A 21979-nucleotide genomic window follows, 5' to 3' on the forward strand; every position below is an offset into this window, starting at 1 on the left:
TTATTATCGTTAATTAATTACTGTTATTTGTGATCCCAAACACTTAAAAATGAACGAAAAGAATGTTGACTTTCAATATTCGAATTCAATTCTTGAATTTGCAAAGATTGTCAAAAACACGTGAGAAAATAAAATTAGTTGATAACACAAATAAACTTCAAATTATATATTGCTAATGTAATATACTCCTTCATTTAGATATTTTATTACCTTTTTTTAATTTATGTGATATATTTCGTTTTTTAAAAGTTAAATAGTTTGAATTTGATTGAGAATTAATTCATGAATCTTTAATTTTTTAAAAACGAAATTAATATTTGCAAACTACATAAATATATACGCTATAAGTCTCAATAATTAACAATGTAAAATAACTAAAAGATATATGAAAAAATTATAATTAAAGATAAATTTATTCAAATCTCAAAATTTTAAATGTGTCACATAAATTGAAATAGAAATTTCGAAATTTTAAATGTGTCACATAAATTGAAACAAAGAGAGATTTAATAAGCAGCAAATGCTAATGGAACACACACAGTTTTTTTCATTTCAACCTTTAGCAATCACGGTGATATATTCTCACATTAAATCCACCAGCCATATGTGCAGTCAAAAGAGGCACAAAAACCGGTTTTTCTACATTAACCACCGGTTTAATCTCGAACCGCCTAAGAACCGAAGCAAGCACATACTTCATCTGCGTAAATGCCATTTCTTTCCCCAAACACACCCTTGGACCCGCTTGAAACACTGGATACTTATATGGACTAACCATTTTCAACGCTCCGTTTTCGTCGATCCAACGGTCCGGTTTAAATTCGAGTCTGTCTTTTCCCCAAATCTCTTCCATCCGACCCATACCGTAGGGGAAATAAGTAACTCTATTGCCCTTTTGAACCCTTGTCCCGTCTGGTAATATGTCGTCTTTAGCCGCGTGCTTTGAATCCCATGCTACTGGTGGATAAAGCCTCATGGATTCATTCAAGCACGCCGCTAAATACTTCATCTCTTTTAATTCATCAAATTCAAGCGCCTTATCGCCATTGTTGATCGATGTTATTTCATCAATCATTTCGTTTTTGATGTTAGGGTGATTGGTAGTGAGCCAAAAAAGCCACGTCAATGCGGATGAAGTGGTGTCTCTTCCCGCCATGAGAAAACTTATAACCATATCTCTCACAACTTCATTGTCGTGTCCAGCAAGTAACAATCTAGACAGAAGATCCATGTGATCACCTCCATTTTCAGTAGCAATCTTCTGTTTCTTTTCCTGTATGATCTCGTCGATACAACAGTGAACGCGTTTCACGTTTTCCCTCAGCTTCTTCTCCGATCCTAAATTGAGCGCTCTTTTACTTTTCCATATCGCGTACACAGGCGCCATCCCACGCATGGCACACGCTAGAGAAGCGGTATCGAACGAATCAACGAGAACTGGCACGTGCGAGAGATCATCCAAGCAGTGCGGATCAGTACCTAGGGACACCTTACAAATTGTATCAAAAGCAAAACGCCTAAGCACGTCTTGCAAGTCCAACACTTTGCCAGAATTAGCTGTCTGAATTAACAACGGAACAAGCCTGTTTTCAACTACTTCTTCGAGAGTTTTGACAACAAACTCTCTCAACGAATTTGTGCCGAATTCATGGCTAGCCAATTTACGCTGAGCGCTCCACAGATCCCCGTCCACGTTGAATATCCCACGCCCTAGAAAATCACCTAAAATATCCGTAAACGGTTTCCCCTTTGGATAATTAATAAAATTAGTTTTGAGCATGTACTCAACGTTATCCGGATTAGCTGTGATTATAGTTCGAGGAGCGCCGAATCGCTGAACTAGAATGGTTTGCGTTGGCGATTCACATAAAAGTTGAGTGTACCAATCCAGTAGTCGATGTCGATTTTTATAGAAGGAAATAAGGCATCCAAGGATTGGGTAAGAGGAAGGGCCATAGATTGTAGTGAACTTGAGATGAAGTTTTAGGGAATGCGTAAGAAACCCTAAAATGAAGAAAATAAAGAGAGAAAGAAACATGTTTAGCAAAGTGGGTTTTAGAGTGAATGAGGTTTATAAGATTGAGGTATATAAGTGGTTCTATTTATAGTTGTGGAAATTTGCCACACTTAATTATCACATGATTTTTATGCGCAAATTGAAAATAACAGCGCCGAGAAAATGCCCCCAATCGATGTGTAACATTGTCTGCTACTAATACGATTTTCTTTATTTCTAGAGTGTTATTATTTAATTGTCGATAGGATTTAATGATTTAATTTATTCTATCCGATAAAAAAATATATATTTTAGTAACTATATAATGCCAAGCGAATATTTATCATGAATTATTATTCGAGCAGTGTGTTATAATAATTTTGCTAGCCAGAATTAAATGCAACATTAAGTAAATTGTTCGCACTACTACATAATCCAATCAATACGTACATACATTTTTACAAATTTTAAATTTAACTTATTTTTATCATTATATAATTTTTCGATAAAAAAAAGTTATCGCTTGAACACGATGCGTGCAGTCAACAAAGTAATATATATGTTCGCCACTGCCTATGAAATCTTCTTCTTGGTGTGACGAAGACCAATACCTTAAAAGCACTTAAAAACTTATCTTTCTTTCCATAATAATAAACCTTATATTAGGTAATAATTTCAATACTTTTGACCATACAACTTTATTATATTTCATGTATTAAAGTCAAATTTCAATAATTTTGACCACTCCTATTATTAATCAACTTTATGATGATGTACCCTCTATAATATACGGTCAAATACATATTGTTTAGTGATACTATGACTATTTATATACAAAATTAGGGTAAATTTAGCAGTATATTGAATCTAAACTCTTGGTAATCTATTGATTTATGTTAAGAGTAAGTATATATATTAATGTTTTTTTTAGACTTATATTTATTATGTTTTGACTTTAATTTATTTAAATAAAACTCTTTCAACTCATTCCAGATGCTCACAATTTAAGACCAGAGAAGTCCACTGCATTTGATAGTATTAATTAGTCAAAACACCTTACAACTATTAATTGTAATTTTAAAGTGATATAGTTGAGAAAGTATTAATTAATGAAGAATAATTAAAACTACCATTGAATTGAAGAAAGAGAAGCCACCATAATTATGAAGCTTTTTTCGATCCCATCATGAGTGGACCAACACTAAATGCATAATTTGTTTCACGTTGTAATTGAGACTGCTTTTAACTCAAACCCTAATTTATGTATATATAAATTGTAATATATATATATATATATATATATACACATATCCTACTAACAAAATGATTTTTTTGTGATTTAACGCCTTATATTTATTTAGTCGATAGGAAAATAATATTTCATCTCTTTCAATTAATATGAAATATTTATTTTTTTAATCGGTCCAAAGATAACACATTAATGTATTTCCTAACTAATTTAATAAATATTATTTGACAATATTGGAACATTTTACTCATGTTGAATCACATTTATCTAACAAATTATATTTCCTAATTAATTTAATAAATATTATTTGACAATATTGCAACATTTCACTCATGTTGAGTCACATTTATCTAACAATTTTTTTAAAAAAATAAATATATACTCTTTTATTTAAAAATACGTTTATAATATTACTTCCTCCGTCCATTTTTAATTATCATGGTTCTATTTCTAGTGTCAAACTATAAAAAATTTTGACTAACAATTTAAGATGTATTTTTTTCATATCATATTGGTATGTAAAAGATTGCAATATATAGTACTTTTATATAGTTTTTAAATATTTAATTATTTTTTAAAAAATATTAATTTAATATAATCTAATTTAATTTTAAACATTAATTTAATTAAATTTCAGAAAACATAATATAACAAATAAAAATTGAGAAAACGAGTAATATATCTTCTCATATTACATCACGTAAATTTAGACGAATAAACTATCTTAAGTCGTAAATTCCTGGACGGTGGGAGTCCCAAGAAAAAAAGGTTACATTAAATTTGTGCGGCGGAGCAGCAAATCTTATTCTATCGACGTAGAAGGAAATGTGTATCATATGATTTTAATATAACATTTACATGTATAGTAAGTGACTGTTGTTTCTTACTACTCTCTTTATTAGTTATAGTTGACGTGATACTTGATTTAACATAATATTTTAAAAAAATAAAATAGTTAGAAACTTATGAATTACTATAACAACACTTGTGCATTAGAATGGTTGTAAATTACTCTATTTCATTGAAGATACGTAAAAGAAAAATTTTGAAATTGAATAGTTTCTTATTGTAGTAATGTAATGAAATTTTCTTATGAAAAAATATCACGTAAAATGAACGGAGGGAGTTGTTTGTTTTTTATGATAGGGGGATTGAGAATAGGTTAGTTGGAACTACACTGATGAAAAAAGTGTGGGGTAAGGATTTTTCATGTAAATCATAAGTGAAACTCTAATCACGTGCCTAATTATTCTTTAATTATTCATAGTTAATTAATTAGTTGGAACTGCACTATTGGAAAGAGTAATGTGAATAATTATTAAATATACCAATGATTATGAATATTTGTAATATGTTGAATTGACAAGAAAGGAAAATATGTTGCTTATTACAATTTGCAGATAAATTTAACAAGTGATTATTCATATGGTTATTAAATGATCTTCGCATTTCTCTCATTTTATTATTTTATTTTATTTAAATTTGGATACTACATATAAGTTTTTATTTCAATGATATTATCGAATGAAATACTTCCTCTGTTCCTTAGTTGTCCACTTTAGAAAAGATACACATATTAAGATAATAATGATTAACATAGTGAAGTCATAATTTTACCTTTATTAAATACGATTTTAAAAAAGGATGAATTAAAACTTAAAATTTTTTAACAAGTTTAAATAAAGGTATAATAGAAAAAAATTCTATTTTTTAATTTGTCAAAATACACAAATAAATAAGGAGAAAAAATATAAACAAGTAAATAGGGACTGAGAATAACAGCTAGCTAAGAAGCGAATAAATTGATAGAAAAATTATAGTGTGATAATAGAGCTAATAATGCCGACATAGAAAACCAAAAAAAACAAATTGTATATTTATTTTATATGGTTATGTACATGTTGAGTACTTTGATAACTGGACCATAACTATATGTCTACAAATAATGGAACGTGCTCTAAATTATATTGCGTGTCTAATCCTCATCACTACTTAGTCTACTACAACTACACACATCTGGACCATCTATATTTATTTTCAGAGAAACACTGCTTTAAATTTGACCAAAAAATAATTTTAAAAAATACATAGTTTAAAATTGAATAATTATTTACTAACAGATGTTGAGAACACATTTTGACAAAATAATTAGTTCAATAGAAACTGTTAACTCATAAGTGAAAAAATTGAATGCGTAGGCTATATTATATATGTAAGTCAAATGGTTATACCTATAATAACATTAAAAATGAACTTCTCTTCTTTTGCTACACTAATTCAATGGTAAACAAAATGAACAATTTGCCTACATATATTCGTATCAACCCATATATATAAATGTTACACTTGATAAATTAAATATTGAATTTGCAAGAAATATAAAAAGCACAATGGGATTTATACATAGTTAAAATAAATTTTTGGTTATATATAGTAGATGTCGAATTTTCACTACTATGAGTGTATTTATTTCTGATTTTAAATTCATTAATGAAAATTCTAGCTTTGCCACTGAATAACAAATGTTAACTGAACACTAGAGTTCTTTTTTTTATTTCGTCTTTTAGCCTAGCGCGCTAGCACGGTGATGGATTCTTACATTAAATCCTCCAACCATGTGCGCGGTTAAAAGTGGTAAAAAAACCGGTTTTTCTACTTTTACCGGTTTAATCTCAAACCGCCTAAGAACCGAAGCCAACACATACTTCATCTGCGTAAATGCCATTTCTTTCCCCAAACACACCCTTGGACCCGCTTGAAATACTGGATACTTATACGGACTAACTATTTTTAACTCTCCATTTTCTTCCATCCAACGTTCCGGTTTGAATTCGAGTTTGTCTTTTCCCCAAATCTCTTCCATCCGACCCATACCGTATGGGAAATAAGTAACTCTATTGCCCTTTTGAACCCTTGTTCCGTCTGGTAATATGTCGTCTTTAGCCGCGTGCTTTGAATCCCATGCTACTGGTGGATAAAGCCTCATGGATTCATTCAAGCACGCCGCTAAATATTTCATCTCTTTTAATTCATCAAATTCAAGCGCCTTATCGCCATTGTTGATCGACGTGATTTCTTTGATCATTTCGTTTTTGATGTTAGGGTGATTGGTAGCGAGCCAAAAAAGCCACGTCAATGCGGATGAAGTGGTGTCTCTTCCTGCTATTAGAAAACTTATAACCATATCTCTCACCACTTCATTTTCGTGTCCTGCAAGTAATAATCTCGACAGAAGATCCATGTGATTACCTCCATTTTCAGTAGCAATCTTCTGTTTCTTTTCCTCGATGATCTTATCAATACAACAGTGAACGCGTTTCACGTTCTCCTTCAGCTTCTTCTCCGATCCTAAATTGAGCGCTCTTTTACTTTTCCATATCGCGTACACAGGCGCCATCCCACGCATGGCACACGCTAGAGAAGCGGTATCGAACGAATCAACGAGAACTGGCACGTGCGAGAGATCATCCAAGCAGTGCGGATCAGTACCTAAGGACACCTTACAAATTGTATCAAAAGCGAAACGCCGAAGCACGTCTTGCAGGTCCAACACTTTACCAGAATTAGCTGTCTGAATTAACAACGGAACAAGCCTGTTTTCAACTACTTCTTCGAGAGTTTTGACAACAAACTCTCGCAACGAATTTGTGCTGAATTCATGGCTAGCCAATTTACGCTGAGCGCTCCACAGATCCCCGTCCACGTTGAATATCCCACGCCCTAGAAAATCTCCTAGAATATCCGTAAACGGTTTCCCCTTTGGATAATTAATAAAATTAGTTTTGAGCATGTACTCAACGTTATCCGGATTAGCTGTGATTATAGTTCGAGGAGCGCCGAATCGCTGAACTAGAATGGTTTGCGTTGGCGATTCACATAAAAGTTGAGTGTACCAATCCAGTAGTCGATGTCGATTTTTATAGAAGGAAATAAGGCATCCAAGGATTGGGTAAGAGGAAGGGCCATAGATTGGAGTGAACTTGAGATGAAGTTTTAGGTAATGAGTAAGAAACCCTAAAATGAAGAAAATAATAGGAGAGATAAACATGTTTGTAGGCTTTAGAATTATTAGAAGAAGAAGAGACTATAGAGAGAGGTGTGATTTATTAAGGAATAAATGGCTTTATTTATATATATGTAGAATGAAAATGACAATAGGGAGGAACTCTGCCACACTTCACTTCTCATTACTAATATATCATCACGTTTTCCTTGTGCGGAAAACTAAAAAGTAGGCTATTGGCCCCCCAAAAAAATTTATTTTCGTCGTCGACATGTCTAGATATTAATAGCTCAGTTAATAAATTATCTAAATTCTATCTTGTTAGTGTGAGTTCAACTTCCTCTTCTCCCAATTTCATACTTCCCCTACCCCCAATTTTTTTTTAAAGAAAAAAAAAAGTGCCTATACATTTATTCGTACTTAAATAATAAATTATAAAGAATAATGATGAAGATAAAAAACGAATTCAATAGTATTTCCATCCATATTACAACCTATTTTTACTGTTAGATTCACAATCAATCATATTTTGAAGTTTTTAGTGTCAACTTAATTTTTGAATAAAAAGAATTTATTCGAATTCTCAACTTTTTGTTATCAGTCACAAAATCATAATCTATTAGTGAGTAATATTTTATAAAGTCCGGAGCCTAAAGGTATAAAATATTAACAAAAATTTTAATACGGTATATAAAATTTTATATTAATCAAAATGGCAAAATCGCTGGAACAACAGCGATTTACTCCACCTGAAAAAGCAAAATCGTTGCTACTGCAGCGATTAAAAAATTTATTTAAATCGCTACCTAGGCATTTTCAATTTTGTTTTTTTTAAAAATAATTAAAAATCGCTGCGTAGGCAGCGATTTTCAATTTGAGGCAGCGATATTGCTTTTTCCGGTGGAGTAAATCGCTGTTGTTTCAGCGATTTTGCCGTTTTGGTTAAATAAAAAATTTTATATACCGTTTTGGAACTTTTGTTAATATTTTATACCCTTTAGGCTCCGAACTCATATTTTATACAACTATCCATTGTGAGAATATAAGTAGGAGCAACTTCTGTATAATAAAAATATTGAATATAATTTACCTAGAAATTAAAAAATATATCTTTATATAATTTTAAATGTGAATCATATTTGATTAAATACATAACAATTTGTAAACCATTTTGGATTAGTCTTAAAAAAAAAAATTAGGTGACACCAATAAAAGCAAATATGTGTCCGCCGCTGGCTATGATATCTCCCTTTTTAAGTTTCTTTTTATATGATAAATAAAATACGACAAACAATTTTCAATACCTTTTGACCATCCAATTTTATGATGATTCATTCATGTGTTTGAAGTCAACGTTCAATAATTTTGACCACTCAATTGATTTAGTGATGTTCCCTCTATTGCATTCAGATTAGAAAAAATTTCAAATTTTGTATGTTTAAGCCAATTCAGTATTTTAATTTATTTTTATAACCTTCAGAAAAATTTATAATCTCTGTTACAGTCTATAATTCGGGTTGAAATTTTGTTGTTGTTTGCTATAGTTAATAAACGTACTATGTATAGACAATTTATTTAGTTATATCATGTTATACATTGTTACTCAATCTTTATAATAGATATTGATAAATTCAAACATGTTTAAAAGATGAATACACTACTTTTATGAGAAATGGAACTATTAACTCTATGTTAAACTCAAACTTCGTGTTAAAAATGTTGGGATAATTGGTTGAACCATATTAACCATGCGTTACTATTAGAAGTTTTAATATAATATAAGCTTGGTTCAATTATAAAAAGACTTACGATGACAGAAAGAGAAATAGGAATTTCAATATGTCTCTCTTGAGAATCATGAAAAAAGATAAACCAAAAAAAAAAAAACACAATATATATATATATATATATATATATATATATATATATATATATATATTGGTAACTTATGAAATAATTAAATTGGCATTAACTACTAAAAATAGCACCTTCATTCTTCAACTAATCTCTATGACAATTACTTCCTCTGTCCATAAATGTTTGACGGATATACTAAAAATAAATGTTTAAGATTAATTGTCAATTTAAACAATTAAGTAATAATAGTAATTTTTTTTTAATTTTGCCCTTCATAATTACTTCATTTTGTTCAATTAAAAAGTTACGCAGACTTTTCGTGTTTTTGTTATAATAAGGTTATATTAATTAAATTACACTTTGTATTAATTTTTCTTGAAAGTAGTGCATGATTTTACTTTGAAAAACAATTGTAAACGAAGGGAGTATAAATAAGTTATTTCGACTGGATAAATGACAATTGTCTACAATAATTAAGAAGAAATGCAATTATTATTATTATTATTTTGTTTGTTAGTTTCGTTTGCTTAGTAGTATGAAAATTGTAGAATCATTATAGGTTACTTCATTTAATTTATAGTATAGCTTATAGGGGTCTAGTCTAACACACTAAAACGCACATTGCCTAAAAGTTACGTGATGGCTTAAACTTTATTAAAAATAATTAAGAAAAATTAAACAAATGGTTCAACTCTCACCTCACCTATATATATATAGAGGAGTGCCAAGTAATTAATTAATAGCAATAATTTAATTACCGTTAAAATATATAGTTTTAACAGTAATTGCTAGTGACAATTACATTCTAATACTTTTTTTTATAAATTTTAATAAAACTTATAGCAATATTAAATCTAATAATAACTAACTAACATAACATGGATAAAAAATTTATCACCTTTGTTAATATAACCATAAAAGTTATTTAGTATGAACTCACACGCCCCACATCATTAATACGTCATTGATTACAACAAAGTTGCTTACAATTATTTTTTAAAAATAATTTGATTGTGTTTAACTATGTATTCTATATAATTTAAACTATTAATAGTTTAATGTTTTACATCAAGTCTTTTTCTTAAGAGTAATTTCAAATGGGAAGTTGAAATTCCACTCTAAATTAATATAAAGTCACTTTTGAATTTGACTTGTGGCCTGTGTGAAAGATGCATCGTTTTTTAACTATATATTATGATATATAAGCTCGTTTTAAAGTTCATATAAAAAAAAAAAATTAATAACAACCAATCTCATGCCAATATGATTAGCAACCAAGTATATAGTAAGTAGCAATTAATTAGTCGGAGACATGTGACAAGCGCCGTAATTTGAGCAGTATTATTTCCTCTTATAATTGGATAATGTACGTTTATATTTATTATCTTAAAAAATCATTTATTTTATTGAATAAAATTAAATTCAAAAAAATTTGAGTCATTTTAGTGACTATCTCGACTTCACAAATATAAATATCAAATATTTAATAAATCGTGACAGTTGACATGACATATTCTTGAAACTTAACGATCCATTTTTTGATTTACTTTTTGTTTGTATAAAGTTAAAATTCATCCGAAATTTAAAAATCCGACGAAGTTTACAATAAAGTTTCAAGAGTAAAATAATTGAAATCTAAATTATAAAAAAAGGATTGATAAAAATCGTATTGAGCTAGTTAAACATGGAAATGTAGTATAATATACTTGATTGTAGGTAATTTATTTTATTTTCATAATTATAAATTCTACGCTTGAGTGAACTAATCCAATACGACAAAAAAAAAATCAGTAACATATGTATGTATTTTTAGAAAATGTTTTTATTGAATTGCTTCCTTTCCAATTATGTAATACTTTTGACAAAAAATTGTGTGATATTGATATTGTTCTTATCCCGTTTGAAACTAATTATGATTAATATTAGAATAGGATGATTGGAATTATTTATTTCACTTTTAATTAGATATATTATATTTAAATTAATTTTTCTGAATAAAAAAAATTATTATTAAAAGTGTTTCTTATAGAAAACAGATTTATAAATTTAAATATAATTAGATTTTAATATAAATACGGACCGACTCGACGTAGGGCCTTAGAGGTTCAATTTCCGGTGGATTAATATATTATGGTGATAATTACCGATTGTGAACTATCATAAGGAAATATATCTTACTAATGATACTTTAATCATTAGAGTTTTAAACCGTCCATTTAATTGTGATTCATGCCTGACTTCATTTTTTAAAATTAAATTCTATACTTTTAAATTTTCTTTTTTTAAATTTTTAAAAATAATAATCACGTCGAAAATGTATAAACTACATGAGAACATAAAAAGACATACAACTTGCATGTTTTATGATAATGGTCTAGAGCTTCAATATCCAGTGTTGACTTTTATAGTACACTCTAGGTCCTATAGAAATGAAGATTTTTAAAGTATTTGAATTAATATAAATGATAGATGTTTATATGATTATAAGTTAATTCGATAAAAATAAAATTGTTAATAAATATAGCAAAGTATTATTTCTTTGGAATTGATTACTAAAGAAAAAGTGAGATATATATAAATTAGGACCGAGGAAATAATATTTTTGAATTTTATTTTAATTAAAATTTTAAATTTGCATACTTCTCAAATGGGGTGATATAATGTGTGAGAAATTGATACGGACGTAAACGTAAAAAGGAAAAAAAGTGGTCCTTCGATGAAATATATATATATATATATATATATATTTATATATATGGACATTTTAAATTTTATATTCTTTAATTTGACAACAGACACGGCAACGTGCTCTAAATTATATCACGTGTCTGTTCTTATCACTTCTAGCTGGTGCTGGACCATTTAATGGGGCGTTTGAGTTTGCTTGAGGGGCGGAGTTAGACGGAGATTTATAGATCGTTTGGATGAATTTAATAATTTTTTAAATATTTTGTATTTATATTAGAAAATTAAATAAATAAATATACATTAACTTATGAGCCCTCGATAAAATCAATTAATGATATAAGAAAGAATTTTAAAAATTTGATTGGTTATAAAATATCATTTACTCATATTATGAGTCATTGAAAAAAATTAAATTTTAATATATGTATAATTTTTATAATCAAACATCTCTTCAATATTAAATTTTTTCCAAGCTAGATCATCTTATTAAGAAACCACTATATACCTGACTGTAAGCAAATTATTTATTTTAAAAGATTATTTTAGAAAAGTATTTGAAAAGAAAAGCCAAAATTTAAGAATGTGCTAGCTTATTTATTGTTAACTTTCTCCAAGTGTCCTAATTACTTTCTTACTCTCTCTTTTCACTCACGTTTTACCTTTATCTATTAATAAGTTGCTGATATTAATTAATTTACTAACTTTTATAATCTCTATTTAAAATAGAGAAGTACTTGTTTAACTTAAAAAAAATATTTCACATTATTGAAATAATTTTTTAGAACAGTGTTCAGTACGACTCAAATACTAATTTTTATGTGCAATTATCATATCTCATTGTAGTAATTTTTATCTTATTTTCAAGACTTCTATTTTGCTAAATGATAAAGTTATTTAATATTATTATTATGGAATTTATTTTACTTCCCCAACACTGAGAACATAACTTTTTTTTTGGTTACAAAATTAATGAAGTGTGCATATGAATACTATTATATTATATGGCCGTTTGACCATGAGAAGTTAAAATCTTATTTAAACAAGTATGTACATATATCATATATATATATATATATATATATATATATATCAAAACTTCTCTAATTACACACAATCTTCCTATATAAGCAAATTATAATTTATAAATATAATATTTAATTTTTTCATGTTTTGCATTAATAAATGACATTTTTATGTCATTTTTTGTTAATAAATGCGTGAATTACATGAAATTACAATTTGTAAGATACATCTTATAAAAATTTACTGGTCCAAATCCAACAATAGTGTTACATTCTTCAATATATGATATGAACAATTTTTTCACGTGAAGCATCAAGTCTTATTTAATGATTTCTTTATAAAATATAAATCTATAAATCAAATTCAAATTTTTTCAAAAATTAAAATCAGAAATTTGAAAATTAAAATTCTATCGCTTAGGAGATTTTGATATAAGATTTATGGGCAAGTAGCTAAGGAAATAGGTAGAACCTTATAGATATTAGAGTGATGAAGAATATTGATTGTTATTAAAAAAAAAAAAGGAAAAATTAGATTACATTAATTCGATATTTTAAATAAAAAAATTAGATATTCTAAAACTATATGAAAAGTACTATAAATTACAATTTTTTACATATTAATATGATTAAAAAATACATCTCAAAATGTTAGTCAAAATTTTTATAGTTTGACTTTAAGAATAGAAATCATAACAAACAATATCGAACGGATGGAGTATTTATATAGCCTACAAATGAAGTTTTCCATTCAGTTGAACTAGTTACTTTTTTTTTTTGGATTATGCAGTTCGGAACTGATTTTCTCTTTATTTATGGATTTTAATTAATTAAAAAAGATTTATTATTTTACTTTCTACTTTTAACTCTCAAATAACTATTATTTTCTATCAATTTATTTTTACTTGTTCGTCGCTAATTTTGTACCTTCTATAAGAGAAAATTTCTTTGGTTTTAATTTATTTCACTTGATTTGAGGTATGAGAATCATACTAACTAATGGATGTTGAAAATTCGAACATGAAACCTTTTTTTTAAAAAATGTTATTTTGAAACTAAATAAAAATAATAATACAAGTCATACTAGTTAATAATCAAAAATATTTGAAAGTATATTTGAAATGCACTGAATGATAAATGAAGTGTATATTTTATCATGTATTCTTATTAATTATAATTAATGTATAGTTTCAATAGACATAGGAACTAATTGGAATGAGTAGGTTATGTTTAAGGGCCGTCACATTAGAATATTGACAAATAAAAGTGAATAGATAGAATAGTAGTCAAATTTAATTTTCCAAACATAGTTAATAACTTAATGTAAGAGTTTTTGACTAAGAATATTCTTAAATTATATTCTCAAAATTTAAATTACATTCTTAAATTATCATTTTTAATAAAAAAAATATATTTCAAAGTATTTAAAACTTAACAATTTTAATACCTCTATTAAAATTGGTTAAAAATTGGCGAATTCTGCACAAGAACATATGCAATTAATACTATTCTTCTCTTAAGAATGGGTTCTATAATTTTAAAACTTGTTGATAAAAGCTTCCAATTTATTTATTTTTTTAGACCCATAAAATAATAATTTTATGACGGTGTGAGCCTACGAGGAGACACAATTTGTTCTTCTCCTTTACCAATTGAATCGAGTTGAAGCTTCATTTTATATCATCTTCACTCAGCAAAGCCATAATGTCGTTAGATCAATAACTTTTTGAGGCAAACTGATAATCAAGATTCAACAAATTTTGATCTCTAGTCCTCGAGTTTCATTTTTTCATTACTAGAAATAGAAGTCTACAATTGACACCACATTTTTGCAAATTCAGTCAGAAAAAAATATTTCAGCTGATAATTTCTTGATACCAAATCAAATCAAAAGTAGATAAAAATAAAATTACTAATTAAAAGGAAGACATGCAAAATGTTGTCGCTAAGAAAATTCACAATATTTTATTTTAAATGTACGTAGAATAAACAAAATTGGTTTATTGAGGGTGGTTTAGGGAGTTTTCTTGAGAGTAGTCAATTTGTTAATTTTGACAAATTTTAACAAAAGAATGAAAGTTGCCAAATTCTAAATAATTGAGTGATGTTTTCTATTAAAAAAATAATAATTTGAAGATATAATTTAAATTGGGGATATAGTTAAATATATATATATATATAACAACGTTAAGTTAATAAATTGAACTAGCAAAAGAGATGGGGGAAATAAATCGATAAGTGATTTTATCATGAAGTAATACATAACAACCCTCTTAAATTTATGAAGCATCAATTATATATTTTGATTTAACTTTTAAAATTAAACAATCAATTATTTTGAATCGAAAGAAGTACCACCAACCAATGCTTATAAGGAGAATCTTCTCTATGCGAACAACCATTTGCTATATTAATTAGTTATATGATGGTGATTATTTTTTTAAAAATAATGTCAACCAAACACTATTATATATATTCAAAAATCAAAGTTTAATCTCTGTGTAATCTAAAGAAATTTTGACGCATCGATATTATCTTACGTTCCATAAAAACTGTCACTTAGTATCTCCATGACAATGACACCATATTAATGTTATTAATTCAATTTATTAACAATTGCGGGTCTTGATCCCAAAACCATAACATTGAATTAATCAATGCATAACTTATTCTACAGACGTACAAAACGACCTTATTAATATTTCTTAATTCCAATATTAATTAAGTTGACTATAGCACATGCATGTATATTATTAAGTTGAATGGTCAAAAAAGACTATATATATAATACAGGAAGAGAATAAAATTGGATGGTCAAAAGTATTGAAATGGTACATACTTTTTTTTATAATATAAGGTGCATTCCATAATAAGAAGCTTGATCAGGTCGTTGAATGAGAAAATTAATAAGATAATAGTGATATTTTTCTAGAAGTTATACATATACAATATTCACACAGTTTGATTAATACATTATTATTTTCCCATTTACTTTATGTTTTACTGCTTTGAAATAAAAATGAAAGTAAGATAAGAGTTGCGAAAAGACAGAAATTACATATTTTTAAGAAAAAAATTACTATTTGTTCCTTTTAAGTTTATAATTACAAACATCCTCAAACTTATACAATAATATAAGCATTGATACATTAATCTGATGCGCGAGATACATTAATCGTTAAGTAAGATACATTATATTTTATACATGATACACTAATCTGATGCACGAGATACATTAATCTGATGCGCGAAAATGAGGGATTTTGGGAATTTGTAAAACTAATAGGGGATAATAATAATAAGAGAACTTAAATGTGGGATTTTTGTCTTTTTTGCATTTTTTTTTTTTGAAAAATACTAGTATCAATAATACCACAATATAAATCCAAACTTGCTTAGGAATTCAGTTGTGACATAGGTCAACTCAGTACCTTACTTACTTTAAATTATGTGTATGTTATTAGATATATATCATAGATTGATTGCATATTATTTTTATTCCTTATTTACATATTTTATTTTTATATTTTTAGATTAGTAAAAATCCTCATTATTTTTGATGGATTATAATGATTTTCGTTCCGATTCTTATAGATTCAATATCTTTTGATATAAATATCACGTTCATTATTAATAAAATCATCTCTTTAATAAACTAATTTGCGGTATCATAACACACTCAAGCCACTGACGGTAAACCTACTTCATGTATATATCTATGGTCGAAAAATAATGTGAAATGAAACTTGTTGACCAGTGCTTGATAATAATAAATATAAAATAAAGAAGTCATTAAACTTTATAAAAATAACAGAAGACAGTTACATATTGTCGTACGGCATTTTCCCTGCGCATGATAATGAGAAGTTCTCCACCGCAGCCAACCTTTCCTTTTTCAAGTTTCATTTTACGCGCACAAGAAACACGTGATTTAAATGCATAATAAACAAGTGTGCAAAATTTCAAATCCTCTTCTGTCCTTTTCTTTCCACAAATATAAATACAGCCATTTATCCATCTCAATAAGCAAATCAAATCTCATTCACTCTTCCCCCTTTAAAACTCACTGAAACAGTATTTAAAGAGTTAACTCATCATCACCACCTAATTAACAATATGTTTCTTTCTCTCTTTCTTTTCTTCATTTTAGGGTTTCTTACCCATTCCCTAAAGCTTCATCTCAAATTCACTCCCATTTATGGCCCTTCCTCTTACCCAATCCTTGGATGTCTTACTTCCTTCTATAAAAATCGACATCGACTATTGGATTGGTATACTCAACTTTTATGTGAATCCCCAACACAAACCATTCTAGTTCAGCGATTAGGCGCTCCTCGGACTATAATCACAGCTAATCCGGATAACGTTGAGTACATGCTCAAAACTAATTTTATCAATTATCCAAAGGGGAAACCGTTTACGGATATTCTAGGCGATTTGCTAGGGCGTGGGATATTCAACGTGGACGGAGAGCTGTGGAATGCGCAGCGTAAATTGGCTAGCCATGAATTCAGCACGAATTCATTGAGAGAGTTTGTTGTAAAAACTCTCGAAGAAGTAGTTGAAAACAGGCTTATTCCGTTGTTAATTCAGACAGCTAATTCTGGTAAAGTGTTGGACTTGCAAGACGTGCTTAGGCGTTTCGCCTTTGATACAATTTGCAAGGTGTCCTTAGGTACTGATCCACAGTGCTTGGATGATCTCTCGCACGTGCCAGTTCTCGTTGATTCGTTCGATACCGCTTCTCGAGCGTGTGCCATGCGTGGGATGGCGCCTGTGTACGCGATATGGAAAAGTAAAAGAGCGCTCAATTTAGGATCGGAGAAGAAGCTGAAGGAAAACGTGAAACGCGTTCACTGTTGTATCGACGAGATCATAGAGGAAAAGAAACAGAAGATTGCTACTGAAAATGGAGGTAATCACATGGATCTTCTGTCTAGATTGTTACTTGCTGGACACGACAATGAAGTTGTGAGAGATATGGTTATAAGTTTTCTCATGGCGGGAAGAGACACCACTTCATCCGCATTGACGTGGCTTTTTTGGCTCACTACCAATCACCCTAACATCAAAAACGAAATGATTGATGAAATAACATCGATCAACAATGGCGATAAGGCGCTTGAATTTGATGAATTAAAAGAGATGAAGTATTTAGCGGCGTGCTTGAATGAATCCATGAGGCTTTATCCACCAGTAGCATGGGATTCAAAGCACGCGGCTAAAGACGACATATTACCAGACGGGACAAGGGTTCAAAAGGGCAATAGAGTTACTTATTTCCCGTACGGTATGGGTCGGATGGAAGAGATTTGGGGAAAAGACAGACTCGAATTTAAACCGGACCGTTGGATCGATGAAAACGGAGGGTTGAAGAGTGTGAGTCCGTATGAGTATCCAGTGTTTCAAGCGGGTCCAAGGGTGTGTTTGGGGAAAGAAATGGCATTTACGCAGATGAAGTATGTGTTGGCTTCGGTTCTTAGGCGGTTCGAGATTAAACCGGTTAATGTAGAAAAACCGGTTTTTCTGCCTCTTTTGACTGCACATATGGTTGGTGGTTTTAATGTAAGAATCTATGAGCGTGTGGAATAAAAAATTTAGTATATATGACTGTATAGCGGAGCTTCAACATAACATGTGTATAATTTGTTTAAAGTAATAACAGAATGATCAAAACTAATTTCTCTTTCATTTGTTTAAATCTATAAGATTTTTTTTTTAGTCAACTATTATATATCACTTATTTTAGTATTATATATTTTTTTAATATCTATGTCAAGTAAAATAAACTCGTATAAAATTGAACAGAAGGAAGAGTAATAGGATTAACTAATTAAATTATGAGTTTTGAAAAATGACAATTTAAGTGAAAATTGTGTCCAATTTATTTCATGAGTAAGATAAGTAGGTCGATGAGAAAAAGTGAAAGGTGTTGGGTACTGTTTCATCACTTATAATGCAATGAGTTAAGAGGGTCTCTTTTCATATGCTAAATGTGAAGACTCAACACCATGTGACAGACAAAAACCACGAGCTCTAAACTAAAACACTGATCTTAAATTTGCTTTATGAAAGTTAATTTATAAAAATTATATGTTACAAGTTTTTTAATATTAATATAATAAAAAAATTTAAAATATTGATCAGAGTCCAAGTAATTTACACTCGAGAAGTAGAAATATGACAAAAAATGCATGTGAACGGATTGAATAATAAAAATATAGATGCATTGAACTTAAATAAAAAAAATTGTTTCCAACTTTGAATTAAGGACTTTAGGCAATAGATATTTTGAACTAATCTAATGTTTTAGATCCACTGAGGACTTGAGGTTCTCAATCTTAGTGAGACATTATTTGGTCAACAAGGGTAACAAAATGAGCAAGTCCTCATTTCTTACTAAGGTCTAATTTGATCATAGCCTCTAATGTGAGCGAAATAGAATGATATTTATCTTTATATCAATTCTGAGTTATTTTCTATTTTTAAATTTTGTATATCATCATTTATAATTTATAAATATTTCATTATGAAGATATAAATTCAATATTTTTCTCGATATATCGAAACATCAAGCTAACACAATCCAATTAACTAAGCTCGTGCTCCTTGTCGAAAATTCTTTACATTGTATCCTACCGATTTTGTATGTATATATATGATTGGAAGACTTTTATAAATAGTTTATATTATAAATATCACATTATTTTGCTTCCTCCCTATATAATCACATGATTAAAACATGTGTTTTATTATCTTATATGAGTATTTAAAATATTCATAAATTAAATGTAAATATAATTATTAGTTTTATTCTTAAATTATTATTGATATAGTCTTAAAAGTATCTCTTATTTTACTAATTAAATTTAAATACATCGTTGATAGTGTACAACATGAGTTAAATATATTCATAAATTATCGTCAAATTTAGAATGTTTTCAACAATTCTCTCTATTTAAGAGCAACATGTTTTAATACAAATTGAAGGAGTATCAAGTTTAATTAGTTAGACAAATAGCTAGAAAATATTTTTAAAGATATCAATAATTAGAAAACGAAACGAATAATTTGGAGTGTTTTCCATTTGGCATACACATATATCAGATCCTAAACTTGGCTTAAGATTTTAACTTTGACCTTCAACTTTTATAATGCACAAATACACTTTAACTATTCAACTTTTAAATAAATAAACACATGAATTCTACATGGCACAATACACGTAAGACACCACGTAGGACAAAAAATGACATGTAGAACATGTGTGTCTATTTGTTCGACTTTATACAAGTTTAAGTGTCTACTTGTGCACATCCAAAGTTAAAGGGCATGAATATGATTCGAAACTAAGTTAAAAGGCATGTTTATGTATTATAATTTTCCATTTTCATGGTTTATGTATTATAATTTTCCATTTTCATGAAATCTCATCATTTCGTGCTTCAATTAATAGTTGGTTGAAATTAATGAAATCCATTGCCAATACCAATTTTTATTTTATTTTCACTTTCACTATGAGTTAGGCAAAAATATCTCACAAACGTCACCTCTGAAGTGTCATGATGTTTGAGAAAATATTAATTAAAGAGCTATTTAAAGGACCACCAATTAATTAAATAAAGAATTCGTAGAAAAGCTTATCATAAAATTGAGTCACCAATTTTATGATGAAAGCAACATAGGTAAGCCAAATCATGTGAATATGGACGGTGGCTAATTAAATCAAATTTCAAAGCTTATCATGTCGACCCAATTTTCTTTTCACTAATATCCAATTTGGTCATGTTTTTCGTTATATGTAATTTTCTAGGTTTTTTCCAAGATATTTATTGAAATAATTGGACTATAAAATAACTTTTTTTTGGATTCAATTTCATGTCATAATTTTACTTTATACTCGCATTAAAAGATGATATAACTCTACCTTTCTATTTAATTTTTTTGGAAGTCACATTTTCAGTCAGATTAATTTATTTTGATCAATTAATTGAATCAATGAACATGAATCGTTTACTTAACTTTTCTAAATTGATCAAATGTATATATTTTTAAGACTGATAACTCACAAGGATAAAAAAATCAATATAATAATTTATATATTAATTTTATAAAATAACAAATATTATAAACTAATTAGTTATAAAAAAAATAACACATATAATGAGACGAAACAAGTATTAAATATCGAATACCTTTAGAAAAAATAACAGCTAGCGCTGAATTATCTTGATACCGACTTCAACCGGAAAATCAGTGTCTCTTCTGATGGAACACATTATATATATTATATCTATCACGTGTCTAATCTTTTATCACTACAAACAATAGTACTGTTGGACCAAGCTATTAATCTAGCATTATTATATTTTTAAAAAAAATATTTTTTGAAAGATGCTTTCTTAGAAGGAAAAATTAGTATTTCACTAATTTATTTTAGTTTGAAATATATTTTATTTCACTGATTAATAATTTTATAAAAAATTCACATTAAATATGCTTTACATACACAATTTTTTGCTATCAAATTGGGAGAGAAGTGAGCATGATTTATCTATGAAGCCTATATACATGTGAATTACATTATCTGATGTGATTCACGAGCATTTGAGATACTAGATACACGAGTGAGGTTTGTTCGTGTGTCTTAGATACATGTGAATCCACTTGGATACAATATATCTAGAACAAATTATACCTAATTTTGATGCGCCAAAATCTGATGAGATTTGTAATATTGCAAATTTAACATACGTTTAATTTATTACGTCATAAAGTAGTGGAATTTCGATAAATTAATCTTATATATGTCAATTATAAAATTTCACCTTTTTAAAGGGAAAAATACGATGCTAAACAAATTTATATTACTTAATTATTCATTATAGCTATAATTTAGTATAATTACCATTTGCGACTAATATTATACATTAATTACGTGGGCTGACTTCGAGTTTGTGTGATTAGTCATGTTTGTATATGTACAATTTGTCTGAATATATAAATACATATGTATAATATATAATTATACAATTCACCTCTCTCCAGCTCTCCCGCTCACCTCTCTCCTCCCTCTCCTAATCTCGCTCGCCTCTCTTCTCTCTCTCCCAATCTCGCTTTCCATATATACAAATACATATGTATACTATATAATTATCTAATCG

The 21979-nt window shown here is 28.3% G+C and overlaps 3 protein-coding genes across 3 annotated transcripts; 1 reads left to right on the top strand and 2 right to left on the bottom strand.

Moving 5' to 3' along the window:
* Positions 1 to 461: 461 nt before the first annotated feature.
* LOC107013910 (cytochrome P450 94B3-like) lies at positions 462 to 2060 on the bottom strand. The gene has a single exon (XM_015213786.2). It carries the CDS (start codon positions 2036 to 2038, stop codon positions 560 to 562), a length of 1479 nt encoding a protein of 492 aa, XP_015069272.1. The 5' UTR covers positions 2039 to 2060; the 3' UTR covers positions 462 to 559.
* A 3581-nt stretch (positions 2061 to 5641) lies between these two features.
* On the bottom strand, positions 5642 to 7340 carry LOC107013853 (cytochrome P450 94B3-like). Its single transcript, XM_015213734.2, has one exon. It carries the CDS (start codon positions 7291 to 7293, stop codon positions 5809 to 5811), a length of 1485 nt encoding a protein of 494 aa, XP_015069220.1. The 5' UTR covers positions 7294 to 7340; the 3' UTR covers positions 5642 to 5808.
* A 9479-nt stretch (positions 7341 to 16819) lies between these two features.
* Positions 16820 to 18506, top strand: LOC107013946 (cytochrome P450 94B3-like). The gene has a single exon (XM_015213821.2). It carries the CDS (start codon positions 16932 to 16934, stop codon positions 18405 to 18407), a length of 1476 nt encoding a protein of 491 aa, XP_015069307.1. The 5' UTR covers positions 16820 to 16931; the 3' UTR covers positions 18408 to 18506.
* The last annotated feature ends 3473 nt before the right edge of the window (positions 18507 to 21979 follow it).

This window comes from Solanum pennellii, chromosome 3, assembly GCF_001406875.1.
Source record: "Solanum pennellii chromosome 3, SPENNV200".
Lineage (NCBI taxonomy): Eukaryota > Viridiplantae > Streptophyta > Magnoliopsida > Solanales > Solanaceae > Solanum > Solanum pennellii.

Coding starts and splice junctions, on each gene's coding strand:
- LOC107013910 (XM_015213786.2), bottom strand. CDS start 2,038: ATGTTTCTTTCTCTCTTTATTTTCTTCATTTTAGGGTTTCTTACGCAT.
- LOC107013853 (XM_015213734.2), bottom strand. CDS start 7,293: ATGTTTATCTCTCCTATTATTTTCTTCATTTTAGGGTTTCTTACTCAT.
- LOC107013946 (XM_015213821.2), top strand. CDS start 16,932: ATGTTTCTTTCTCTCTTTCTTTTCTTCATTTTAGGGTTTCTTACCCAT.